The sequence below is a fragment of the Neltuma alba genome, unplaced genomic scaffold (genome assembly GCF_004799145.2).
Source record: "Neltuma alba isolate B1F8T4 unplaced genomic scaffold, ASM479914v2 tig00005496_pilon, whole genome shotgun sequence".
In the NCBI taxonomy this organism is placed as follows: domain Eukaryota; kingdom Viridiplantae; phylum Streptophyta; class Magnoliopsida; order Fabales; family Fabaceae; genus Neltuma; species Neltuma alba.
The window spans coordinates 1-25,563 of NW_021634132.1; the positions used below are offsets into that span (position 1 = coordinate 1).

Sequence of the window (25,563 nt, forward strand, 5' to 3'; positions counted from 1 at the left end):
GCGCAGAGCCGCCACCTTCTTGACCGTAGAACCCAGACATAGTCCGATCTAAGGGTTGCTAGTACCGGAAGGGAGATTAGATTAGAACATGAGATATTTTGGCGCACATAAAAGTTGAAGTACTAGTAGTATTTTTCTCGTTCCCTGAAAGCACAAAGACTTTGGTTCCTAATTATTTCCCGTAGTCAGTGCGAACGGGCCCCCCATCGCTTTTTTTACCCCTTGCCGCCAAAAGATCTCAATTCGATAAATAAATGAAGGGAAAATATGTTTTTTAACATAAAGGGCAAAAAAGCCTGATAAGGGCCAGGGAATTGACCCTAGGAAAATATTTGTTTAAATGAAAGGCACAGTCCTATCCGTGGCAATGCTTGAATTGTTGAATGTTGAAAGCCATTCGGACAAAAAATTATTTTACCTAAATGTATGGAAACTTTGAAGGTTTGTTTGGTACGGAAAAAAATGAAGGAGAGGAAAATTTTTTTTAATAAATTTAATTTAAAAAATTTTAAAACAAAGTTAAAAACTTTTAATTAATTTTTCTTACTATTTTATTTTATATATTTTTGAATCAAAAGACTTTTCTAATTTTTTAAATCAAACTTATTAAAAAAATTTCTCACTCCTAATTTCCCCGTTCCAAGCATAAAGTAAGCAAGAGAAGTTGACTAATGAGCCCAGGCAAGCAAAGATCTGAGAAAATGAATCTAAATGGAAAGATTGATGCAATTTTAATTGTTAACTTCGAGTTTAAATAATACCTAACCACCTCTTTTGTCGGGACTATTCCTTTCTGGCCGCGAGTAGAAACCAGAAAACTGGTGCGTCAGCAATGTGTAGAGCCAGGAAGAAGAGTGAAGAAGGGCTACGTGGAAAGTAACTACAGGGAAAATCAAAGCTCAGAATCTTATAAATCCGAGCTAGGCCGGGCTTCATGATGCCCTCATGCCATTCCTGGACGAATTGTCCTGACAACTACCTCAAGAGTGACGAACATGGTTATTGATTCTTGTTTTTTTTAAGTTTCAATTATCTGTTTCCCTTCTCCCTTCCCCTCTGTTAATCTTGCTTAGTGCTTATTACGCTTTTTACAGATGGTAATTGAGTAATCATAATTTTGTGGTCCATAATTAAACAGGCTAGAGGGAAGAGGAAGCACTTAAAGAGGCTCAAAGCTCCCAAACATTGGATGCTTGACAAGCTTGGAGGCGCTTTTGTACGCAAAAGGCTTTCGTCTTTTTTTTATGTGCAGTGCAGTCTTCTTCAGACTTAATGAGAAACTTAATACGACTCGTCTTCTTTATATGCAGGCTCCAAGCCATCTCCTGGACCTCACAAGCTAAGGGAGTGCCTCCCCCTCATCCTTATCCTCCGAAACAAGCTTAAATATGCACTCACATATCGCGAAGTCATTTTAATTCTCATGCAGCGACATGTTCTTGTTGATGGAAAAGTCAGAACTGATCAGAAGTACCCTGCAGGCTTTATGGGTATATTTTCCTTTCCTCCAAATTATACGCATATATATATATATATATATAAGAGTTGCATCATCAATATATAAATTCATATTGTGCGGGCGCGTAATTTTTCAGACGTTGTATCCATTCCAAAAACGAACGAGAACTTCAGACTCCTCTATGATGTCAAGGGTCGTTTTCGCTTGCGATCAATAACAGAGGACGAGGCAAAGGTTTGCTTCTTTAACTTACCGCTATTTGTGAATATAAGTCACTTTATGATACATGTTAATACTGTCAGTTCCTTCATATAGTTCAAGCTCTGTAAGGTGAGATCGGTGCAGTTTGGGAAAAGGGGTATTCCCTATCTGAACACATACGATGGACGAACCATCAGATATCCTGACCCGCTTATCAAAGCTAACGACACCATAAAAACTTGACCGAGACTCCTACAAGATCACTGACTTCATAAAGTTTGAAGTTGGAAATGTTGCGATGGTGACGGGTGGGAGGAACAGAGGACGAGTTGGGGTTATAAAGAGGAGGAAAAACATATGGGCACCTTTGACACCATCCATGTCCAAGATGCTGTTGGGAACGAATTCGCTACTCGTTTGGAAAACGTTTTCATTATTGGTCAGGGCTCAAGACCATGGGTCTCTTTACCCAAAGGAAAGGGAATCAAGTTGAGTATCATTGAAGAAGCTAGGCTCAGGCGTGAGGCAGAAAGGGCTTCCTCAGCATGATATCTATAATCATCATTAATGATTATTTCCACGTACTTGTATACTATCTTGTGTGTGTTCATGCAATGACTCGCTAGTTTGTATTTCGCATCATCGATCATCTCATAATAGAATACTATGTATCTTGTTCTTATCATAGGTTCTATGATCTACTGGTTCTATATGAAGAAGCTCACCAGGATCCATGGTAAGCTTAATGTAACCAATTCCAACAGGGAGTAGAAGTATGCATGGAGAAAAGAGACATGTCTTCATTAAAAGGGAAAGGCATCGGAGGAGAAGTAGGCCAGGTTTATAAGTGTAGATATGTGTTATGCAGCTGCCACAGCTTCTTTGAGCAGCATCTGATCAAAGTGCCAGACACCTGCAAGCCCACCAACCAATTACCGTAATTTATGAAGCAAGAAGTGTGTGTACAAATTAATTAGTGTGGTTAATGACTCAAGCAATTACCATGTCCTTTGCCCACCCTTCTTAACTGAGCCACATATTCTGAGATCTTCTTGATGGACTCAACCTGAAGCCGAACGAAAATAAGGAAGATAACAATCGTCTTTTGATAAAATGATCTTTCCGATGTCATGACAACAAGAATCACAGGATGTTGCTTTACCTGATCGGCAAGAAACTCGCTTTCAATAAAATCAGTGAGCTGCGCATCATTGTTCTCATTTGCCAACTGCGTTAGTGATATAAAGTCCATTTTGAGCTGCACCGTCTTATTGGGTGGAAAATTAACAGTAATCTAAAAATCTATATAATAAGTTTAATTTGGGCTGGGAAATTTGCCTGGTGTAGATCAAGAAGCTTCCCATTGTTCAACTTTTTCAAAGACAATGCAAGTTCCATTGCTGCAGGACGACAGGGCATCCAGTATCAGCATTTAACAAGTCAAAAACCACGACTCCGAACGCGCATGGTTCCAGAAATTCAGGAACAACCGAAAGCAACAAATACACTAAACTAAACTATCACATATAACTCTCATAGGCGATGCTCGCATCGAGAACTTCTCTGATAAGAACAAAATACAACCAACTAGTTGTTGGTTAAACACAAATTCAAAGGGAGGGTGTTAATCTTAACGCTCTCAGGAAATTAGCCTCAAGTCTAATACTCTGAGTTATATTAAAAAAGAAGAAAAAAGTACAAAGCACAGCACAACAAGATTTCAGAAGTTGAACGTTTAGATGGCCGGAACCGGAATGAATTATTATGCCATAGAAGTTGAAGCACCCTCCAGAAGCTCCAGACAAATAATTCGTATTTAGATGGAAAAAAAAAATATTGATGAATTTGGCAAAATAAAAATTATTCACCAGCATCTCGTGAGTTGCTTTAAATGTCAGAGTTAATCTCCAGAGTCAGAATAAAAGGCATTGCCCCACATCTTACCATTTAATGCATCGCCCTTTTCAATATGATCATATTCTGACAAAGGCATCAGCAGTGACTGCAGCTTAACTCTACCTCCTCTTATATTCTGGTAATTATCAGAAAGTAAATTTAATAATATGAACTTAAGATTAAACGGAAAAGAAATAATAGTGAGTTAGGAAAATTAATGCATTGCAAAGCAACAAACACCTGGTATTCCATCAATTTCTCAGCATGCTGTCTCTCTTCCACACTTGAATCCTTGAAAAATCTACAAACGTTGCGTGTAATATACTAATTTATCAGTAATCAACTTACAACCAAATTCGACGAAGGAACTTAGGATTCATACTTGGCTAGTCCCTTGAGAGCGATATTATCTCGGTCAAAGTAGGCATGCACGGCATGATACACGTAGGAGATACTGTATTCCACACTGATTCGAAGGAAAGAAAAGCTGCAATGAGATACTTGCAGAACTAAGAACATTGTATCCACCTCGAGTAGACACAAAGTGAAAACAGCATGTTGCAGTTTAAACCTGAAGAGGCAAGTAAATGGTCGAGAACCATCTTTTACAATCATTACTAAAATTGTCAGCATGATAAGGACTATCAGAGCTCTCTCTGATCATCTTAACTAGATAATAATGGTTAAGAAAAGCAGGATGCTGTGCCTGTTTGCAGGTACTTATTACTTACCAAATTACCGATTATTCCTATGAGGATAGCCAACTTAGCCTCAACACTAAGAACCGAAAGGACGAATGAATGACTCAGAAAGTCGGAGGGCGATTGAACAGAGACTCCGTGAAGAGAGAATAAATGTAACACAGTAAAAACAAACGATGAAAATCAGATAGCAGTGCATGACGGTTAAAATGAAGGATAGCAGCACGCAACTAAATACAGACAAAATTTAACATAATAAGAATGTGAAGCTCACTTGATCTGTTCATTGAGGGCGTCCTCACACTGCTCATTGTACTGCTGACGAGCCAGTGATGCCTGAGGCTCAGCGGGAATGACATGGAGCTTCGTTTTCACTTCCTCGAGGGGTTCGAAAATTACATTCGGAATGGATCGAGTATCATCCTCCTTAGAGGCCTGTATAGCAAACCTACTGCCCACATCTCTACAGGAGAATCTGCTCCTGCATGCACTGTTCGGGGTCTTCACAGCATCGTGAATGGGACCACGATGTGAGAGAGAAGACAGAAGCTGTGCTCTCTGTGAAAGCGAGAATGAGAAGGAAGTATTGGCTATAAGCATTTTGACAGAGAGAAAGCAGAGGAGAGAGCAAAGGATGCAACAAAAAATTACAGTAAGAAGAGAACGAAGATGGCAACGCGAGAAAAAGGGAGGTGAAGATTCTCTGGCGGTTTTGGGGGACTTATAACCGTTCAGGGGGAAGTACGTGGACGGTGAGGACCGGTCATTAAGTAGCTGCGTGGTTGGCTTGGCGCGGGGCAGTGGTGCTGACTGCTGAGTATGCAGTTTATTAAACGTAACAGAATACGGGCTTCTTTTGCACTCATCCATGCACTAAACGCTCGGAGGGCTTTCCCCCAAAAACAAAAAACACTGGGTAGGGATTGTTAAATAATAACAATAACAAAAACTATTAATATTATTTTTAGTTAATAAACTTTAATTTAATTTTGATATTTTTTTTTGCATGACTTAATTTTGATTTTGATTTCTAAAATTTAAATCAATAACTTTAGTTCTAAATTCAATTTTATTTTTGGTCTTGAAGTTTGTTTTACTTATCAAAATTATGTGTTTCAAATTTTAGGAGACAAGATTAAAAGTGGCTATCCTCAGGGGCTTTTGGTGAAATCTTAAAACGACTTTGGCTATAAATCGTTTTGAATTATAGGGACTCGTGTGGCTCTAATGCAAGCCAGCAGCTGCAATCGAGAAAAATTCTTCCACGTGCACAAACCTAGGTGATTCGTTGTCTGAATCTTGTTCGCATGCAAAAATGGCGCTGTAGATTTTACCCTGAGCCGCTGATCCTAGCGGCTTGGAGTGTGACCGAAGGAACTCCATAGCCTCCATCCTCCTCGCAGCTCTCCAATTCAGCTCCTTCAACCATGGGGTCTTGGAAGATGACCTCATCCCTTATCTTCTGCCTTTCCATCTTTGCTTTGTTCCCTCCCTCCTTGCCTTCCCAAGTCTTGCGCTCCTCCCATTCTCACAAGGTTTCTGTGGGTTTATACTATGAAAGCTTGTGCCCTTACAGTGCTAATTTCATCGTCAATTACCTGGTCAAGCTCTTCGATGACGACCTTATCTCCATCGTCGATCTCAAGCTCGTTCCATGGGGTAATGCCAAGCTCAGGGGAAACAACACCTTTGATTGTCAGGTACTTCAAATGAACACTCTCTCCCTCAATTTGCTATGAGCTCTTCTTTTGTAGGCTTTCCCCTTCCTTTTCCTTTTTTTTCCCCATCGGTGGGAGTGGGGGGGGTTCCTTTTTAGTTTTAAAGCTGGAACTATCTATATATTCCTCTTAAATTGAACTTTTCGTTTATGTGTTTATGTGTTCCATTTGCCTGAATTAACATGCGGCTGTTTTTTTCCCATGACGATTGCAGCATGGCCCATATGAGTGCTTACTGAACACCGTGGAAGCGTGCGCAATTGATATATGGCCTGACCTGGTAAGACTTCCGCTTTGATAGTGAGAGAGACTGAGAAATCAATGGGTAGACTGGTCCATAAACGGAGAGCGGTACTTTTTCTTGTTTTATCCTTTTTTGTTCTGAGTGTTGGTATTTCTTTAAATGGAATGTAGCGTTGAAAGGATCTGTAATTTACTTGGGCGAGTTGAAAAGGGAAAGATATTAATGGGGTTATAGACGACAGAAAATAGAACATTTACTGGGGAGATGGATTCTTCGATGATATGCTAGAATTCCTCTCGAGTGCTAATGTCACGAATCATTCTTAGTTTGATCTTATTGTTGATTTAATATGAAAATAACTCATATTACTTTTGTATCACACTCTTAACTACCTAATTATATTCGTGTTTATGGCAGGATGAACATTTTCCTTTCATATATTGTGTTGAGGCTTTAGTGTATGACTTAAAGTACCGAGAATGGGAATCATGTTTTCAGAAATTGGATCTGGATCCAAAACCTATTGATAAATGCTATACCAGCAAATATGGAAAGGAGGTTTGTGATTTTCTCTGATTCTTGATAAAATTTAATGTTTTATCATTGCTATGTGTTTATGCTGGTCAAATATCCTTGCAATGTGTCGAGGCTTTGTGTTAAATATCACTAGTAATTTGTAATTCGTGCTAATTTGCATCTTTCTTTGCTATGAAATTGCTGGCCTAAGAGGATTGCTGCCCAGATTGTAATATTTTCCTAGTAACCATTGAGTAGAACTGCGTAGCCCTCATACTTAGTAAAACTGCTATCCCTACTAAACACTATCTCTGGTCCTAATTATAAGAGTTAGTTAACTAATTTGAAGAGAGTAAGAAAATAAGTTAAGTTAGTTATTTGTAATACATATGTATTGTCTTTCCTAAAATATCTTTGCTAATCAAGTTTATTGGCTAGAACTACTTTTATTAGAGGGCTATCTTGAGAAAGAATGCATAAATATGAGAAACAAGGTGGATTGGAGTCTTATAATTAGGACTAAAGTAAAAGTCAAACAAAGTCTTATATTAAGAACCGGAGGTAGTAATAAATAAGACTTTCTATTGTTCAAACTATTTTGTCAGTGAGATCAACACGACTCTTCGATGTTATCTGATTCTCTCTAATAACATTTACGTTCATATATTTAAAAATCTTGAAAGTTTACAAATCCTGCTAAATGAAAGACAATTTGTGGCAACTTGAGAAATAGAAATGCTAAACTATCAAGAATGTGGCTTATGCCCCCTCCGTAATCTGTTCATCACAATGAAAATTTTTCGTAGCAGTAATCAGTTCCTAGTTTAAAATGGAAATTTGGAAGAGAAGCAGTGTCAATAGAGTTTGAAACCTTGGTCTAAAATTGGGATAGTAAATCTGATGCTTAAACCATGGATATATCTGGTAATGGTTTTTCTCTAACAGTCTGATGTGCTCATGAACTGCTTGTTTCTTTCTTGAAGTGTATATATGGAATAACCAACGAAGAGTACTTTTACCTGAGCTTAACCATCACTTGCGCTTTTCACCACAAAGGAACTACTACTACTACTATTACTTTAGCATCGTCATTGTTTTGTTAAAGTACACAACTCTGGCATTGTAGCTTTGGGGTAATCTTTGAATCACTTTCTACTGATACAAGACACAGTGCTCCTTTGTTTCAAGTCTACAACTATTTACAAAACCAGTAGTATGGATCTACCAGACGTGTTGATTCTGAATATTCATCTCTCTTTTAAGATAAATTATCAAACGTCTTCTTTTCAATTATTGCCAAACTTGCAAAATGTGGACTCTGTCTCCAGATGGTCAAAAAGTTGTGACAGATAGCTTTTTGATCGATGAATCATTGTTTCGCCAAAACCTTCTCAAGCAGAAGTTACCATTTTTATGCAGCTGGAGCTTAAGTATGCAGCTGAAACGAATGCTCTGCAGCCTCCTCATAAGTATGTTCCATGGGTAGTTGTGGATGGAGAACCACTATATGAGGTTAGTTCTACTATTCGCATGGCTTTTGTTGTGATGAACAATAGCTATAGAGAGTGAAATGCACTTCTAAAAAGTTTGATTTCTTTTTCTTTGTTTTTTTTTTTTTTTGGGTGCCACAGGATTATGAAAACTTTATAAGCTATATTTGTAAAGCTTATAAAGGCACTGATATACCCAAAAGTTGCAGCCAAGTATTATTTGATGCTAATCAAATGATGGATACGAAGTCTAAGCATTCAGTTTGTGATGAGGAATCAGTGATGCCTAACTTATGGGAACTACTAAGGTCTACCGTTACATCATGGATGACTCGGATGAACATGCCAGGAGCAGCATAGATTGGCCAATCTATTAGCCAAATTAGTTTTTAAGCCAGTTTTAACTAATCTGGTACACGTGTCAAGTAAGAGCAAGTGGGGGTCTTATACTGAGCTCTATATGATATAACTCTGAAGTCATTACAATAACAAGATTGGATTAGGGAGCTATCATTTCTCTCTAACCCCATTCTCTAGCACAATCCTGTTTGATTTCTAAGTGGTTTGCTGTAGTAGAACTTGTGATGGGTTAGTACTCGATCTTCAAACTATTGTAGTGTCTGTCAATACAACTAGTAAGTGCCATCTCAGAGTGGAAGTGGAAGACTAAAGATGATGCAGACTACATGATCAAAGCAGAACACGGCCAAGAGATTTGACTATATATCATGTTGTTTATGTTGGAAAAATGTCTACTGGTTTGGCTTGTTGGGAGTCAATTCATTCGAAGTCCCCAGCGCCATCCTAGTGAGGAAATCTCCACTCCTTTTAAAAAAAAAAAAAAAAAACAATCAATCTCTGCCTCGAACTACTTGATTTATTTATCTACGGACACGAGTGTTGGCAGAAAAAAAGGAATGTTCAGAATCAGCTTTTACACCGAAAATTTACCCTACTATTTCCTTCAAAACAATTTACTAATATTTGCCGAACCCGAAGTTATTTCTCCAAGATAAAAGATGATTTAGTGAAGGACTTCTGAAGGAGGAGAAATTATTGCAAGAGATGTGAAATTTCAATCTTTACAGTATTCAATTGAATTTTAAAATAGTTTACCTTCCTTCTTCTGAATTTTCTTAAAACAAATTCGAAATTGAATTAAAAATAAGAAGAAGAAAAATTCCTTTTTTGATACATCCGGATACCGTGCTTTTGCATTTTTCTCTCCTGATAATTTGAATAACTCATCTCACTATTCATCTAGAGACCATCCTTTTACGTTTTACATTTTTCTTCCGTATGTATTATCTTTGCTTTTCTTGGAGTATCACAGTTTTGTTTTTGCTATAAAGGAGTTTCAATTTTCAAGTGGAGCGTAGGATGTACATGGAGAAGGGCCGAGTGGTATGGATAACGATGAATTTGTAAGGGCAAGTAATTATGGGCCAGATCAATTTCTTCTAGTCAAACCATGGGCCAAAGATGGGCTGAAACAGAACACTTATTGAGCCGAGTCGGGCTCCATATTCATCTTGTGCCAGTGAGGCGTCTGAATGGACGACGGAGATTTCCGCCATCACAGCACGGACACACTCTCCGGAAGCCGGCATTTCCCATCCACTTTGATTGAGCAGAAAATCAGTGGGAGATGCGCCCAAGAGTCGTATCGGATATTTCTCTCCTCAATTCAGTGTGCAGTCGTTTGAACAGAAACCTATTATTTTCGTCGGAGAGGAGGCTTAACTATGGAGACGACCCAGATGACCCTTCGTACTGCGACGTGCCCAAGCCTTGCAGGAGAAAGTCAGAGAGAAAGCCATATGTGACGCCCATGAAAGTTTTGATTCGAAGGGCCAGAGCGGAGAGAGAAGCTCGAAAGGTGCAGCCTTGCCGGATGCTCGAAGAACCCCCTGACAATGGTTTGTTGGTTCCTGAACTCGTCGAAGTCGCTCGTCAAGTCTATCAAGCTCGTCAGTCTCTTCTTTGTGGTTTGTCGGAGCTTGTGAAAATAATTCGCGTCCAACGCTGCAGGTAGCTAATTCGTTCCCTTGTCATACCAGCAAATGGTCAACATAAGCTCACTATGGATGATTGCTTGTTTGATGTTGAAGTACTGCAAATGGTGCATATCAAGACACAGCAATTGTCATATTAGCAAGTAGGCATATGGATTTTCGTTGCATATGCAGGAAGACATTATCAGCATTTCTCGATGTTGTGACCGGTAGCCAACATGTTTAAGCTTTCGGTGAATAGCATTTTTCTTTTCATTGTGATTTCCAATTCCAAACATTGATCAAGATTTGACGTTGGTGATTATATGCGCTAGTAATATGAGAGATAAGCATCATTCCATGAAGACTCGGGTTTAAACTTGACCTGAAATCGATGGTATTCATGTCATAGCTTCTATTTGAGATATTTATCACAGAAGCTTGAGCTGGCTTTTTAAAAGGGTAATTGTTAGGCACACACATTTACCATTGACTTCCCATATGCCATTCAGAGTTGTAACTACATAATCTGAAGGAATTCATTTTGATTGACTGAATGTGTTCCTATATAAAACTCATGCCTCTTTGCATCACCATCCGACATGGCCATAGAGATGTGGAAGGTCTGTCCCGCTTCTGGAGCTATGTTACTAGACTATTTACCTCATTTACGGTTCGCTTTAAAATAAATTTATTGTGAAGCATGAATATGGCAAGATATAAAGCTGTGTAGGACCTGATTATTATTATGAGAGATGAAAAGGCTGGGTTTCATTTGATAACTAGAATACATGAAACATGAATAGGCCAACCAAAATCCACCATAATATTGAGTCTTCATTATTTCGTGTTTCTGATCTATTCCTTCAACTTGTGTGAAGTTTTCAAGTGCAAATTTTAACAATTTACATCAGCTTTTGTTTGCGAACTTAACATTTATTTGTTTCCTATTAGAGTCTGTAAAGAGGTTCACATTGGCCAAGTGGGTCACGAGATCCGGACATGTACAGGGCCGAAGAGTGGTTTCCGGAATGCAATGCATGTTTGGGGAAGGGGAGGGGTTCAAGATGTGGTCTTCTTTCCAAAATGCTACCATCTTTTTGATCGTGTTGGTAAACCAAGAGTTGTGCATGACGAAAAGCATGTCATTCCTCGTATTCCCGCCATTGCAGAACTCTGTATACAAGCTGGTCTTGACCTTGAAAAGTATCCCACTAAAAGGAGAACAAAACCTGTGTATTGTATTGAGGGAAGAATAGTAGATTTCGAGAAAGTCATGGATGGGGACGAAAGTGCAAGAAAACTTTCTTGTGAGAATGACAGTTCTTCAGCTGAGTCGCTTAGTATATTGAACAAGCCTGTAGATGATTTGAGGGATTTGATGGAGAAGAAGAATTTTGTGGAGAATGGCAGAAACTGTTTAGAGCAGTTGAGCGATGAAGAAAGGAAAACATTGAGGAATTTAGGCATAAAGACACTGAACTCTTGGTTTGAGATGACATCAGGTGCAAGGAGAATAATGGAGAAGTATACTGTAAATACTTGTGGATATTGTCCTGAGGTCCAGGTGGGTCCTAAGGGACACAAAGTAAGAATATGTAAAGCATCAAAGCATCAGTCTCGAAATGGTTTGCATGCATGGCAAGAAGCCACTATAGATGATCTTGTAGGTCCAAATTATGTATGGCATGTTCAGGATCTTAATGGCCCTGCTTTGAACAATGATTTGAAGAGGTATTATGGCAAGGCTCCAGCTGTGGTGGAACTATGTGTGCATGCTGGAGCTCCGATTCCTGATGAATATAGGAGTATGATGAGATTAGATGTGGTTCCCCCAGATCGAGATGAGGCTGACCTTGTTACTTGAAATGCTTTGCATTTCCCAGATGTATTATATGTTGACTATGCTTGGAGTTCATCAGACCATATCGCAAAAAGCTTGACCTTGAGTCTGAACAGACCTGAACCCAGGTAGCTTGAAATCACTGTTTTCATATATTCTCAAGAAGAATACCAGCTTATGCTGTGTTCGGAAAGTATTTGCAGCTTGAAGAAGAATGAAAGAAATTGCATTATTGTAATTTCGAATTGTCAGTGGATATTATTAGTGTGACGGACTACATATCAAACAGTCCAATATGTATAATGGATGGCTCTATTCGGGTCCAAAGTAGCCCTGCGTCCTCAATTCATGCTTGGAATCCATAAAATCGAAAGCAGTGCTATTTGCTGAGTGGCTGCTCTAAAAGGTTACCCGGTTTGTTTATCAATCAAACCACTCCATGTGCTGGGTCAAATGTCAAAGATAGTATCAGAGAAACTGCTGATTATTAGTCTGAAAAATTCTCATGTCCTACAGGTGGTTGGAATTGAGCAAAATCAACTTAAAAATAAAAATAAAGCGTAAGTTAAAAAATATTCTTTTGGTCCTATTTATATAATAGAAAGGGAGAACGTTTTTAGTCTTATTTATAAGACACTGAGAGAAATGTTTTGTATAGATATACAATTTTACTAATCATTTATTATTATATTAATTTTGTTTACATGAAGTATAATGTACTCCTCCGGTTCTTAATAAATGACCTATTTAACTCATTTGATTAAATTAAAAAAATTAAGTAAGTTAGTTAATTATAAGAAATATGATATATTTTTCTTAAAACACCATAATCATCTTTCTTAATATCCTCCTTCCCTCCTTCACTTGATTACGGTTGAAAAAGTATTTTTAGAAAAAAAAATTAGAAAAAATTGATAAATATGAAAAATAAATCTTATATTTAGAGTCAAAGTCAACTCAATAATTAAGTCTTATATCAAGGATCGGAGGAGTATATTAAATAAGAATAAAATTAGAAAGTTATTAAATTTTAAGTAAAAGTTAATAAAATTTAAGATTTTTTTTAATTTGTATGAAACATGTTGAAAAAGACTTAAAAATAAAACGAGAAGAGCAGAATTTTAATTGAATTTTTTTTTTTTTCAAAAGGACTTTGTTGGAAGTCTAGAACGATCTTTTGATGCTGACATATTAATTACGAGACTTTGATATCAAGCTCGCTGTAGTAAAACAAACCCTTTCGGCAACAGTGATTAAATTTCAGCATATTAATGTGACCCACACCAAACGCGTCGATATGTCCGAGTGGTTAAGGAGACAGACTCGAAATCTGTTGGGCTTTGCCTGCGCAGGTTCGAATCCTGCTGTCGACGCTCGTGCCTTTTATGATTCCCACCAAAAGCTCCCCTAAACACGGGCACCCCTTATCATTAAGTCATCAGCGCCCAGTCCCTTATTTATCTATTAAAAAAACATTGTTTGTAAAACTTTTGTTACTTGTATTATTTCAATTTCAATTTCGTTTTTATTTGGAAATAAAAACATAGAAAATAACGTACTATCTCTGTTACCTAATATAAGAGTTTATTTAATTTTTCTTTTGATCCTAAATATAATATCACCATTCACTTTGTCTGTCATATTTATTAATTTTTTTCAAAATAGTCATTATAATAATAGTAGTTGTAACTAATATACTTGATTAGTAAGGATATTTAAAAAAATAACACCTATTTATTACAGATAACTAATTTAACTAATTTTCTTAATCTACTCAAATTATTCAATTAGCTCTTATATTAAGGACCAAAGGTAATATAAGAGTTAGTTGACCAATTTGAGTAAATTAAAAAAAAATTAAATTAGTTGTTTGTAATAAATAAATAATTTCTTTTCTAAAATATCCTATATATATTACCTAGAACTATTATTTGATAGAACATTTAACATATGTAAACTATTAGAAGAGCTATTTAAAAAATAAATATAAAAGATAAAATAAATTATGATCTTATATTCAGGATAAAATTAAAAGTCAAACTAGTTTTAATATTAAAGATAAGAGGTAATATCTTAATAATTCCCATAATTAACAATATACATAAGTTATATGGGTAAATCGTTGATAGAGACATCTAGGGCCCTCAACATTTTAATATTCTGCTTTTCTCTATAAAAACAGCTCACAAGTTTTCTTATACGACAAAAATAATGAATAAATCTTTAATTAATCTTCCCCCACTAACGTCAGCATTTGTCAGATATACAGGGACAATGATTGATATCATATCCTGATATATTATTCTTTATAAAGAAGAGATTATAGCCACCCCATTTAATTATTAAAGAAGAACGTAATTGAAACGCACACACTACGCATCACTACGAGATAGATTCTTTGGCCATTGGCTTCTAGAACTGCACACGATGGTGCATCCATCCTCAATTATTGTGATCACAACTTGGCTCCCCAAGAAATTTGAATTCTTTTTATATTTGTTTTGATCCTCTCACGAAATAATCTCTTTAATTTAATGTTCTCATTTTTCATCACTGCTTTGCAAAACTGTTTTTTTTTTTTTCCTTTTCACATTTTCGTTAGGGTAGTTATGTAATTTTGTCATAGGAAACATATATATAGAATCAAACAAAATAGGGGTGACTTTTAACAATCAAATCAATTATTGGATCTAGGCCATTAGAAGCTCTCCACTGATTAAGCTGTCTCCATATGTACATGCATTTGGAGACCTAACTCTCACATCAAAATGCAATAACCACCCAACCATTTCAAATGCAAATTCCACTCGCAAAAAACATTTGAGTTGAGGGCACATCTTCTTTCTTTTTTTCTTTGATTATGTTAGTTTTTTTTTTCAAAAAACCATGTTGAGTTATGAATTGGGTAAATTATTTGTAATATCAACTTACTTCTTGAAACAAGTTTTTCATACACATCGAAATCTAATTAATTTAATGATAAGAATGTGTTAATATAATTCATTATTGACGTTAATTTTTACCAAATAAGATTAAGATAACTCATAATTAGTAATTAAAATAAGGAGCATCCAACATTAATTGTCCCCATCCGAATCAATTGGCAAATGATTATACCCATGTTTACGAGGAATCGGTGTTCATTATTTTGATAGACACTTTAAACCCATCAGATCTTAACCAGCTAGATTTCACTTAGATGGTCCAGATTTAATCTTTTTTATTTGTTCAATATAATTATCTTAGTAGGTATAGAATATAAAATAAATTAAAGATAATATGTCAACTATTATTTTTTAAAAAATATTTTTTATTTAAAAATAATTAATTTAAAATTTAAAATATGACCATTCAAATGAGATATCAATAGTTAAGATCTAATGAGTTTAGGGTACTTATAAATGTGATCAGCACTGAAACTAGTTCCTATTTACGATCATCCAACCATATGAAGACTACACACCAATTAGAAGTCGATAGTCAAGTTTGGAATCATAAAATAATTGAAAGGTTTGTATGAAGAACTTGACCTGACTTTGTTTACGAAAAAATCATCACAAATTTTACCACAAGTATGTGAAATTAGATTCTCTATGAAATCTACATAAAAGCGTCACAAAAGCAACTATATAAGATCAATACATATCACACTTAAGTGGCCGGGAGAAATGAAGTCTTTCTTTTATATAGCCAAACTCTGAGTTTAAAGCGAATCCCATGTTTTTTCAAGTACAATCTTATATTACATGAGTAATAAGATTCACTGTAAATCTAAGATGATGTATTGACGATGAAAAACATAAGACTGTTTTTATTTATTATAAATATACACGTTAATTTGCCCCTATCCTCTATGGAATTCACATCCAATGAGAAAGGTTAGCCAGCTTGGTGTGGTGCATTTTACCATAAGTACATATGTTTATTGGGAAAATCACGTGCCTCCACACGCACACATATGTGGCTCAAAACACTGTGACACTAGTTACCCTACGTGTTACCTTGTCGACCGTTCATTTCCATGTAAGGGGGCCTGTGAATTTTTAATACGGCATGACATTTATTATATCTATATATGCATATGTATTATTCTGCTTTTATTCATGAGACACTTTCAACATATTTTATACAGATCAAGAAAAACTTTAAAATACATTAACTTTTTATTAAAATATAATAACTTTTCATCTTTATTCCTATTTAATATATACATCTTTCAAAAAATATAACTATCTACAGTATAATAAATGAAAGACGAATTAGTACATTCAGATTAAGACTCTGTTTGGATAGCACCCCAAACCATGGTTTGAGGAAAATGCTACCCCAACAGCCTCTCCAAAAACCAAAACCATGGTTTTGGGTCAAAACCATGGTTTTGACTCCAAAACCATGGTTTTGGAAAAAGCAAAATTTTTTTGCTTTTGGAGAAAAAAGGGAGAGTGTGAGGGCCTATATGATATGTATCTTGTTATTTTTTTTATAAACATATTTTTTATAAATATATTTAATCTTATATTTTATAAATATATATAGACATTAATTATTTATTAATTATATTATCTTATGTATTATTAATTATGTTGGTAAAAAACATATTATTAACAATTTTATTTCTTCAAATTAAAATATATCATAAAATCTATTTTTTCTGTAATTATCATATTAACTTATGTCTTTTTTTTAGTAATTTGTATATATAAAAAGTGCTTCTGATAACAACTATCCAAACACTCTCACTTCTCAGAATCACTTTTTTACAAAATCTATTCTTCACAGAATCTATTTTTTCCAGAATCTATTCTCCAGAATCACTTTTCCAAACCACGGTTTGGTTTCATCCAAACACACCCTAAAACTTTAATGAAGTGACTTATAAATAAGGCAAAAAAAATTTCTTTCTCTGCCTTATAAATAGGACCAGAGGAGTATATATTTATATATAGCTTCCCTCGACATCCATCGACTGCTGAAACCAAAGAAAAAGTTAAGAGAGTCCAGATTGATTGTCCCTGATGCAGGCTCCATTTCCAGAGGGTTATATATATGTATGCACGCAGATAACAAGTTTATATTCCTTTCGAGGCCATACCAGATACTGTTGAAACAATTCAAAAAGGGTCCTTGTCTCGGACAAGAGCAAGAGCAGTAATATTAATAGGTGAAGGAGCGTGGTGGGATCGATATTATTGGTGGGATCAAATTAAAGAGGCAACCCCACCACACACTGTTTGTCCATATTCATATCCTCCGAACTACAAACCGATCCCATCTACCAGAAAACCCCTTCCTCCTCCTCTTAAATGAAGTACGCTTCCTATACGGAATTCCGATTCCAGTGTGCGCGCATCATTTATATTCACATGCATTATATATATATATATATATATGTATTATCTCTCCCAAGCCTATAACATAACTGGGTTGTATATCTTTTAGGTCTCTTTCTGTGTACAGAACATGGCCCACTTTCTGCTCCATGCAGCGCGTAGGTTAATTATTAAACGATCCTTATAAAAAAACCTAGCTGCGCGACGAACCTGTTCACCTGTGTCCGTAGATATAGTGACGATATATTTCATATCATCTTGTAATTTTACTGGGTTCTTCCCCCCCTTCTCTCTCTAGGCGCGGAAAATATTGATTACTTCCTCACGGTTACGTCGAAGAAGACCGATAGTCCACACCCCACTGTGTGAAATGCGTTCAGGTCAAAACTAGCGGAAGTTGAAAGCCCTAGGCGCCGCGCTCAAAATAAGAGGCAAGATTGAGGCACCCATGATCAGTATTAGTTTACTAACACACTGTGCTGCGATGCAGTGATTGGTTCGCATCGGTTCCATGTTATATTAGTTAGAAGCTATGAGGAGTTTGATAGATATATGAATCCGAGATTTGGGAGGATTTATGAATTTTTCAGCTCTGTAAAATGTTGTTCATAAATTCATATGCTGAGTTTTACCAACGTCGTAACTCGCGTCATTGATATTGACACATGAGCAAGAACGCGTTTTGTGAGATAAAACATCATGGCCCTATTATGGACTGTTCTGTCAAAGTGAGGGACCAAAAGCAATCAATAAATTTGCAGAATATGAAGACCAAAGGCAAGCTAATTAGGGTTTTGATTTGGGGCCCCTCACTTCGACCTCAAAGTCCACAGGACATGCACGCTCTACCTGATGCTTGCCCAATAACATAGGCTTTAATGTTTGATTGAGAGCGTTTAAGGTTTTAATATGGATCAGCCGCGACAAATATATACCCTTCTCAAATTCATGTTGACCTTGTTTAATTTGGAGAGAGAACTTGTTTTACAGTTATGAAAAGGTTGGAGGATGACAGAAGAAAGGATCGATAAATTTAAATATTCTTGAGAAACAGGGGCCACCGCTCGTAATAAAGAAAAAACAAAGGAAAGTGAGAAATAAAGTGCCCCATACGAAATTATGTGGTTCCACAAAAGGCCAGAAAGCGAAAGTTCTCGCTATATGGAAATATTCATTATATATAGTCAGAGAGAAGAGCGTAGGAAGAAAAAATAATGCCAGAAAAAGAAGAACCAAACAAAAAAGCAATCCAGGAAATAATTTCAATACATTACGGTCCATCATTATGAGTAGATGATGATGATTCATGATTTTAGTGGACGGTCCAAAAATCCGATTCAATTTAAAATTCAGAAATGTGGATTTTTTCTGCAGTGGCTGGTGGGTCTATGCTATAATAACAACACAACATAATCAATCGTAGCTAGGATTTATAATAATAAAAATAGACAAAATAAATAATAATTTATATAAAATGCAAGTGAGGAATGGTTGGCTGGCTGTCGCTTTCATGCTTAGGCGGGGGTTTCCCATATAAAAATAAATGAATAAATAAGAGCAGCAATCACAAGAGGATCAGTTTTTATTTTCATTGATGCTTTGTAGACTCTATTTTTTTCTAGGGGTGTTATTATCACAGAAAGAAATGTCAATTATAGGTATCTTAGAACAGAGAAAAAGGCAAGGTAAGGAAGGAACAAAACAAGAAGGTGATGAAAGAGTTAAAATCCCAAAAACACCAACAAAATAAAGCCAAAATCTTAATGCCCAAGCCAACGATATAATGCCAACAAAATGCTTCGACCCGAATTGTAAAGAGAAGCCACCTGAAACAGGAGCTGAAGAATGTGTAAAAATGATACAAGCGCACGTGTACGTCAATACAACAGATAGATTGAGGCCAGCAGATCGATCTACACAGAGAACCTCCCTGGGGTCCAGATGAACAGTTTCCTGGAGTAGTACTGGTCTTATGAATTACTAAACTAGGCCATTATTGGACCCTATTTGACCCATATTCTCAATGTCTTTGCCTTAATTTCTTGCTTAAGCTAGTAGCAAAATCAAACGAGAAAATGATTTTCAATTATGGGGGTAGAGGGAGCAATTAAGGGCTATTATATACCCAATTAATTACTTCCATTTAGCCAAGGGAGGAATTGAGAGAGGATGGATAGCTGAGGCTATCATATAGCGATTTTTAAGTTTCAGTGTTCAAAGCCTTAACTTTCACCGGATTGATTATGCAAGTGCCCAGTTGTGATTGGATCAGCGTTCTCACCACCAGGTCAAGACAAAAAAACCAAACGTCATAATGAAAGCAAATGAATGATGTGCTTGCAAGTTTCCTCGGTGGCATAGTATACCTAGTGAGAATGTAGTTCTCACGCCCTGAACAGTAATCCCAAATCAAACAGAGAGAGACGAAGCATGAGTTCAGCCAGAAAATGAAAGGCTTTTGGAGCTATCTATATACTTTCGCGTTTCACGGTTACACAAGTATGAGTTAAGGTTGATATATAGGAAAAGAGGAGCAAAGTTAACCAGAGCTTTGTAGGTTCAGTTCATCGAGCTCTTTCGATCTACACGCAATTGAACAAAGGAAAAAGAACAAACAGTTGGTGATTGACCTAGCTAGCTGGTAACCAACAAGAGTGCTATACATTTATGGATATGCAGTTATGCATATATATATATATATATATATATATAGTTCCAATAGGTTAATTTTGACCGGGGGGGTCGATTCCGTCAGTCTGAGAAGATCGCCAAGAGTATGTGACTTATATAAGGCCGTAATCACAATTAATTTTCTTGAAACCAAAAATAGATCGTAGTGGGAAAAGGTAGAAGAAAAAAGTTATCAAAATGATTGAATTAAAATACTATACTGTCGTAGTAGTAACAGTAGCACTACCTGTACCTGTTCCTGAGGCAGCAGCAACACATCCACCTCCGCTAACAGTGGCGTCAACACCGTCAGCACCACCGCTTGCGGCACTAGCAGCAGTGCCATCTTTACTCTCGCCGTCGCCGCCACTGCCAGTATTCCCTGCGGACGTGTTGACATCCACCTTAGTTGCGGTAACCGTAGGCCTTTTTCGCTTCTTCTTCTCATAAGGAATCCCTCTGGCCTTGGCTTGCCCTTCCCTGACTTCTCTCAGGTAAATTCTCACGGCTTTCGCCCCGAACGGGTTCGACTCCGGCCGTCCACCGTTCTCCTCGTAGGCCGCTCTCAGTCGTCCGATCAGGGCGTCGAGGCTCCCCCACGCCTGCTTCAGCGGGCACGCGCAAGGTGCTGGGGGGTTCGGGTGGCCAAAATAGGGGCACCCAGCTATGTGGACCTTGGTCTTTCCGAATTGGTCTAAGTACTTCAAGAACTCGATCACATGAGCTCCACTACAGCGCGCCAACGTCAATGGCGGCTTGTGGTTCCTCAGGTACTGCAAGAAGGTGTTCCAGTCCCGTCGCTTCTGCGACTCGTAGCGACTCGGTGGCGCGGGCGATGATGAGCCCTCGGCTTGAGGGGCAGCGGTGGTGGTACTCCCCGACGGATCCTCCGTGCTGTTAGGATCGGATGCACCGGGGCCGGAACCTCCTGATGCTGATTCCATGATGAGATCAACGAATTTTTCGGTGGAGCTAGTTGGCAGTTGGCAGTTGAATGTTGAAGATATATAAGAAGGGAGGGGTTTTTGTTTTAGGTTTAGGTTTAAGGAAGAGAGGACGAAGAAGAAGAGGAAGTAGAGAAGGGGAAAATTGAAAAGGGAAGGCTCTGGTGATGGGACGTAAAAAGCATAAGATGAATGAATGAAAGAGACACGCTCTGATGCAAAGCTCAGCTCAGATTAACGAGAGAGAGAGAGAGAGGGAGAGAGAGGTGTTGAATGGTGTTACTGTATATGCAATTTCACATGGTGGTGGGCCCTTGGGGACGCGACGCCTTCACTGTTCATTACTGGCTTCCCTCCACTCTCTATCACCCTCGTGCTTCTCACTCGCCCCAAAACTTCATTGCATGCTACAAAGTACAATATAATTCAAATAAATTCTCGATGTATTTTTTCTCTACATACAATCTCAATTATATTCTTAATATATAATTTTCAAAAATAATGAAATTAAAAATACTTGTTTATGGGGGTGACAATGAAATAGGTAAATTCGTTGGCAAAAAAAAAAGAGAGGCGAAGTCCAGGTGAAAATATTCTGAGGAAGTCATGCTCCTTTTTAATTAATTATTTAGCTTCGTAGATATGAATGCATGGTTGAAAGATTTATCGCCCCTTTTTCTTCGGGTTATTATTTTTTAATCCTTAACTATTGCTGGTTTTACAAAATTTTCATTTTACGAAAATCTTTTCGTAGTAGATTGAGACGAAAATTTAATACTCCTCCGGTCCTTATTATAAGACCCCATTTGACTTTTTATTTGGTCCTAATTATAAGACCCCAATCTATTTTATCTCTTATATTTATGCATTTTTTTCCAAGATAATCCCTCTAATAATGATAGTTTTAGCTAATATACTTAATTAGCAAGGATATTTTAGGAATGATAATATTTATTTATTATAAATAACCAACTTAACTTACTTCCTTAATTTCCTCAAATAAGTCAATTGGGTCTTATAATTAGGACCGGAGGAGTATTATTATTCATATAATAAAGAAAGAAGAACTTTAAAGGACATCAAAAGTCAAATATAACATATAATTGAGGCGAAAGAAATAATATTTTTTTGTCTGTCCTTGGATTCTTCCCCTCGTTATTTTGGCAGAATGTAATGGTCAAATCTTGTTTACCCCTCGTTTGATTTTGCCTTGTGATGACTTACATCCTGTTTTAATTATAAGATTTTATTTATAAATTATAAATAAAATTTTATAATTAGAATTAAAAATAGTATAATTAATGAGACTGAAAAATTAATTATCTTTTAATTTTATATTTTATTCGACAAAATTATAAAAATTAGAACATCTACTTTGGTGCATATCAAGATATTAATTGTATATCTGCAGTGTGCAACATGCGGTAAAGACATACTTGTATTTATGGGCATGTAATACTATATCGGTACTTAATATAAAATTCAATTGATTAATTTAAAGATATTAAAAAACTGAATAATGACTTAATTATAATATGTATTTTATGATCTTTTTAAAATACTTATACGTATCATTAGATTATACTACCTCCGGTCTTTAATATAAGACCATATTTTACTTTTATTTTGGTCCTAAATATAAGACCACAATCCACTTTGTCTCTCATATTTATACATTTTTTTCAAAATAGTCCTTCTAACAATGATAGTTCTAGTCAATATACTTGATTAGTAAGGATATTTTAGAAAAGACGACACCTATTTAGGACAAATAACTAACTCAACTTACTTTCTTAATCTTCTCAAATTAGTTAACTGGCTCTTATAATTGGGACCGGAGGTAGTATATCAATTTATAAATAGGCAAATTAATTTTTAAAAATGATAAATATAAATATTTAAAATAATTTATTTAGCTTTCTTAATCTTGATCTTGTATTAATGACAAGAGGTATTAATATTTTAAATATTGATATTAATTAAATGTTCAACTTGACGCGTGATTTCACATATAATAAATCCAAATTCAAATAACACAGTGAAAGAATACATAAAAATAAGAATATTTTAAAAAAAATTAAAGGAATTGAAGCTGGTAGCAGACGAATAAAGAAAGATCAATAAGAATGTTTGCATTTTTTCCCTTATTATTTGATTCTTTCCAGCAAATGGACAGAACATGATCTGTAAATCTAAACTCGTGAGCAAGAGAAATTAACATATATTAACAGACTGTTTGGATGACTCTCAAAACTATAGTTTGGGAGGTAAAACTATAGTTTGGGTGGAATGTCACCTAAACATCATTAATTTTGATGGCATAATCTGAAACCATGATTTGGGTCGAAATCATGATTTTGGAACCCAAAACCATAGTTTCAGGAGAAGTGAATCCATTATGTTTCTGGCTCAAATTAGAGAGTATCATTGTGCTTGTCAGAATAGATCTCAATAATAATGACTTTAACATCCATCAATTAATTTTTTATAAACATATTAATCTTATATCTTATAAATATATATACACATATTAATTATTTATTAATTATATTATCTTATGTATTATTAATTATGTTAGTAAAAAATATATCATTAACAATTTTATTTTTTCAAATTAAAATATATCATAAAATTTATCTTTTATGTAATTATCATAATAAGTTAACTTATGTCTTTTTTAGTAATTTATATATATAAAAAATGTTTCTGATAACAACTATCTAAACACTCTCACTTCTCAGAATCACTTTTTCAGAAAATCTATTCTTAACAAAATTTATTTTCCCCAAAATCTATTATCCAGAAGCTATTTTTCAAACTATAGTTTGATTTCATCCAAACACCCCTTAAGCAAAATACACAACACACTAAAATAATTCAAAACGCATAATGTTAAATAATAATTAAATTTTAAATTTTAATTTTTAATATAGTGTGTTGTACTATATATACGTAATCTCTTATTGAATATGAAAAGACGTTGGAAATAAAAAGCCATCTATGTTTGTGTACTTTATTTATTATGTGTTCGGCAATCAAATGATGAAAGGAAGAATTTTTTACAGGAAACCTATTTTCATATTTCGTTCTGGCATTGCCCTATCTCTCTTTTTTTTTTTCTTAAATTAATAATAATGATGATGATAAAGGCCCCACCCTAATATTTTCAATATTATCTCCTCACATATCCATTCTGATAATATAATGTATATATTCAACACTTTAATTAACACACACCCACACTATTTAAATTACAGACGTCTTTCCCCGCAGATTCTTTGTAAATATTGTATAATTTGTGATATAATTTATATTTTATAAGAAAAATTAATTTCATTTGGATTTATCTCAGCTTTCTTCGTGGACATAGTATTATTTAAATTTTTCTTACACATGATCAAAATATACTAGCCAAACAACCAAAATTCAAGGGCGATTGAGCTACTAATAATGGTTATTAATTCCAAGTTGAACCACCTGTGCACTGTCACGGGTTTAAAATCTTGAAAAAGATTCTCTGGAATCATTATCTTATGATCTCATTAATTTTCAACTAAATCATCGTAGAAAACAGATAGCTGGAATACACTTTCGAGCACTCATCGATCATCATTCACCAAACAAAAATACCAACAAAGTTAGTCAATATAATTATAAAATGTTAGCCACAAAATAATCAAGTGGAAAAAAATATATATGAATGATATTTTACTCTTTATCTCGCCATAGATAACAATTATTTCTTGAGCAAGAATATTATACTGCCTAGTAATTAATCAAAGAAATCGGTCAATCCAGATCATTTTTATTCAGTTTTAATTTAGCCATGTTAAATGTATTAATGTTGGCCTCATGCATTGTAAATAAATTTATTGTCTTTGCCATGAATAGTGTTACTTATTGAAGCTTTTGTATTACATATAAATAGTAAATTTACATTTTTCTCCTTTTATTATTTTTTCCAATTACAATTTTTTTAAAAAAAAAACCCACGAATTAAAAATCACTCCTTCTACTTTTGCCCTGTTAATTGAAATGAGGAAGCATGCAAAAATAATACGACAAAACTGTAGTAGTATATCACTGAGGCAAAAAAAGAATGAAAGGTGAAAAACAAAACAGGTAATTATGTGATCAATTTAATAAGCAGTGATTGGTTGTACCAATCCAATTAGGGGAACCCTAAATACCCTCCTCACATCATCGTCCGCGTCACACCCACTTCCTTCCTTGCCATCTATATATGCCTCAGCTTTCTATCAATGGAGATACCCTGAGTCTCCCTCAAAATTGATGTCTACTGTTGTTTTTATAATCATATCACGCGCATATACATTATGCTGGTGGGCACGAGTGACTAATGAGTGAATTGAACATTATTTAGATCTCGTCGGAAATATAAAATTTATTTTGTAGTATAATTTATGTTATAAAATAAGTTTTACAAAGTATTTAATTCTTCTCTCAAACACACCTTTTATCCAGTTAGTGAGTGAAGTTATAAACTGACTTGAGGGACTAACTATATATGTGTCTGCTTGCTATCAAGATAAGGCC

General features: G+C 35.5%; 4 protein-coding genes, 1 non-coding gene and 1 pseudogene across 6 annotated transcripts; 4 read left to right on the forward strand and 2 right to left on the reverse strand.

The window, feature by feature from the left end:
* Nucleotides 1–1,174: 1,174 nt before the first annotated feature.
* Nucleotides 1,175–2,218, forward strand: LOC114747854 (40S ribosomal protein S4-like; annotated as a pseudogene).
* A 68-nt stretch (nt 2,219–2,286) lies between these two features.
* On the reverse strand, nt 2,287–14,012 carry LOC114747855 (ferritin-2, chloroplastic-like). The gene is made up of 9 exons (XM_028936198.1): nt 13,981–14,012; nt 4,532–4,705; nt 3,939–4,022; nt 3,797–3,857; nt 3,605–3,692; nt 2,999–3,060; nt 2,823–2,888; nt 2,663–2,726; nt 2,287–2,573 (listed from the first exon to the last, which is right to left on the reverse strand). The coding sequence occupies exons 1-9, from the start codon at nt 14,010–14,012 to the stop codon at nt 2,521–2,523; spliced, it is 684 nt and encodes a 227-aa protein (XP_028792031.1). The 3' UTR covers nt 2,287–2,520.
* On the forward strand, nt 5,539–9,139 carry LOC114747853 (gamma-interferon-responsive lysosomal thiol protein-like). The gene is made up of 5 exons (XM_028936197.1): nt 5,539–5,957; nt 6,190–6,255; nt 6,637–6,777; nt 8,155–8,247; nt 8,367–9,139. Exons 1-5 carry the CDS (start codon nt 5,685–5,687, stop codon nt 8,583–8,585), a joined length of 792 nt encoding a protein of 263 aa, XP_028792030.1. The 5' UTR covers nt 5,539–5,684; the 3' UTR covers nt 8,586–9,139.
* LOC114747851 (APO protein 3, mitochondrial) lies at nt 9,656–12,339 on the forward strand. The gene is made up of 2 exons (XM_028936196.1): nt 9,656–10,256; nt 11,174–12,339. The coding sequence occupies exons 1-2, from the start codon at nt 9,874–9,876 to the stop codon at nt 12,084–12,086; spliced, it is 1,296 nt and encodes a 431-aa protein (XP_028792029.1). The 5' UTR covers nt 9,656–9,873; the 3' UTR covers nt 12,087–12,339.
* On the forward strand, nt 13,354–13,435 carry TRNAS-CGA (transfer RNA serine (anticodon CGA)). The gene has a single exon. It is a non-coding gene; the product is annotated as a tRNA-Ser (tRNA).
* A 4,971-nt stretch (nt 14,013–18,983) lies between the features above and the next one.
* On the reverse strand, nt 18,984–21,220 carry LOC114747850 (protein LIGHT-DEPENDENT SHORT HYPOCOTYLS 6-like). Of its 2 annotated transcripts, none has more exons than XM_028936194.1 (2): nt 20,310–21,220; nt 18,984–19,218 (listed from the first exon to the last, which is right to left on the reverse strand). In XM_028936194.1, the coding sequence occupies exons 1-2, from the start codon at nt 21,004–21,006 to the stop codon at nt 19,001–19,003; spliced, it is 915 nt and encodes a 304-aa protein (XP_028792027.1). In that variant the 5' UTR covers nt 21,007–21,220; the 3' UTR covers nt 18,984–19,000. The 2 variants fall into 2 exon arrangements, with proteins under 2 accessions (XP_028792027.1, XP_028792028.1); XM_028936195.1 differs by lacking the exon at nt 18,984–19,218 and adding an exon at nt 19,828–19,974.
* Between the last annotated feature and the right edge of the window lie 4,343 nt (nt 21,221–25,563).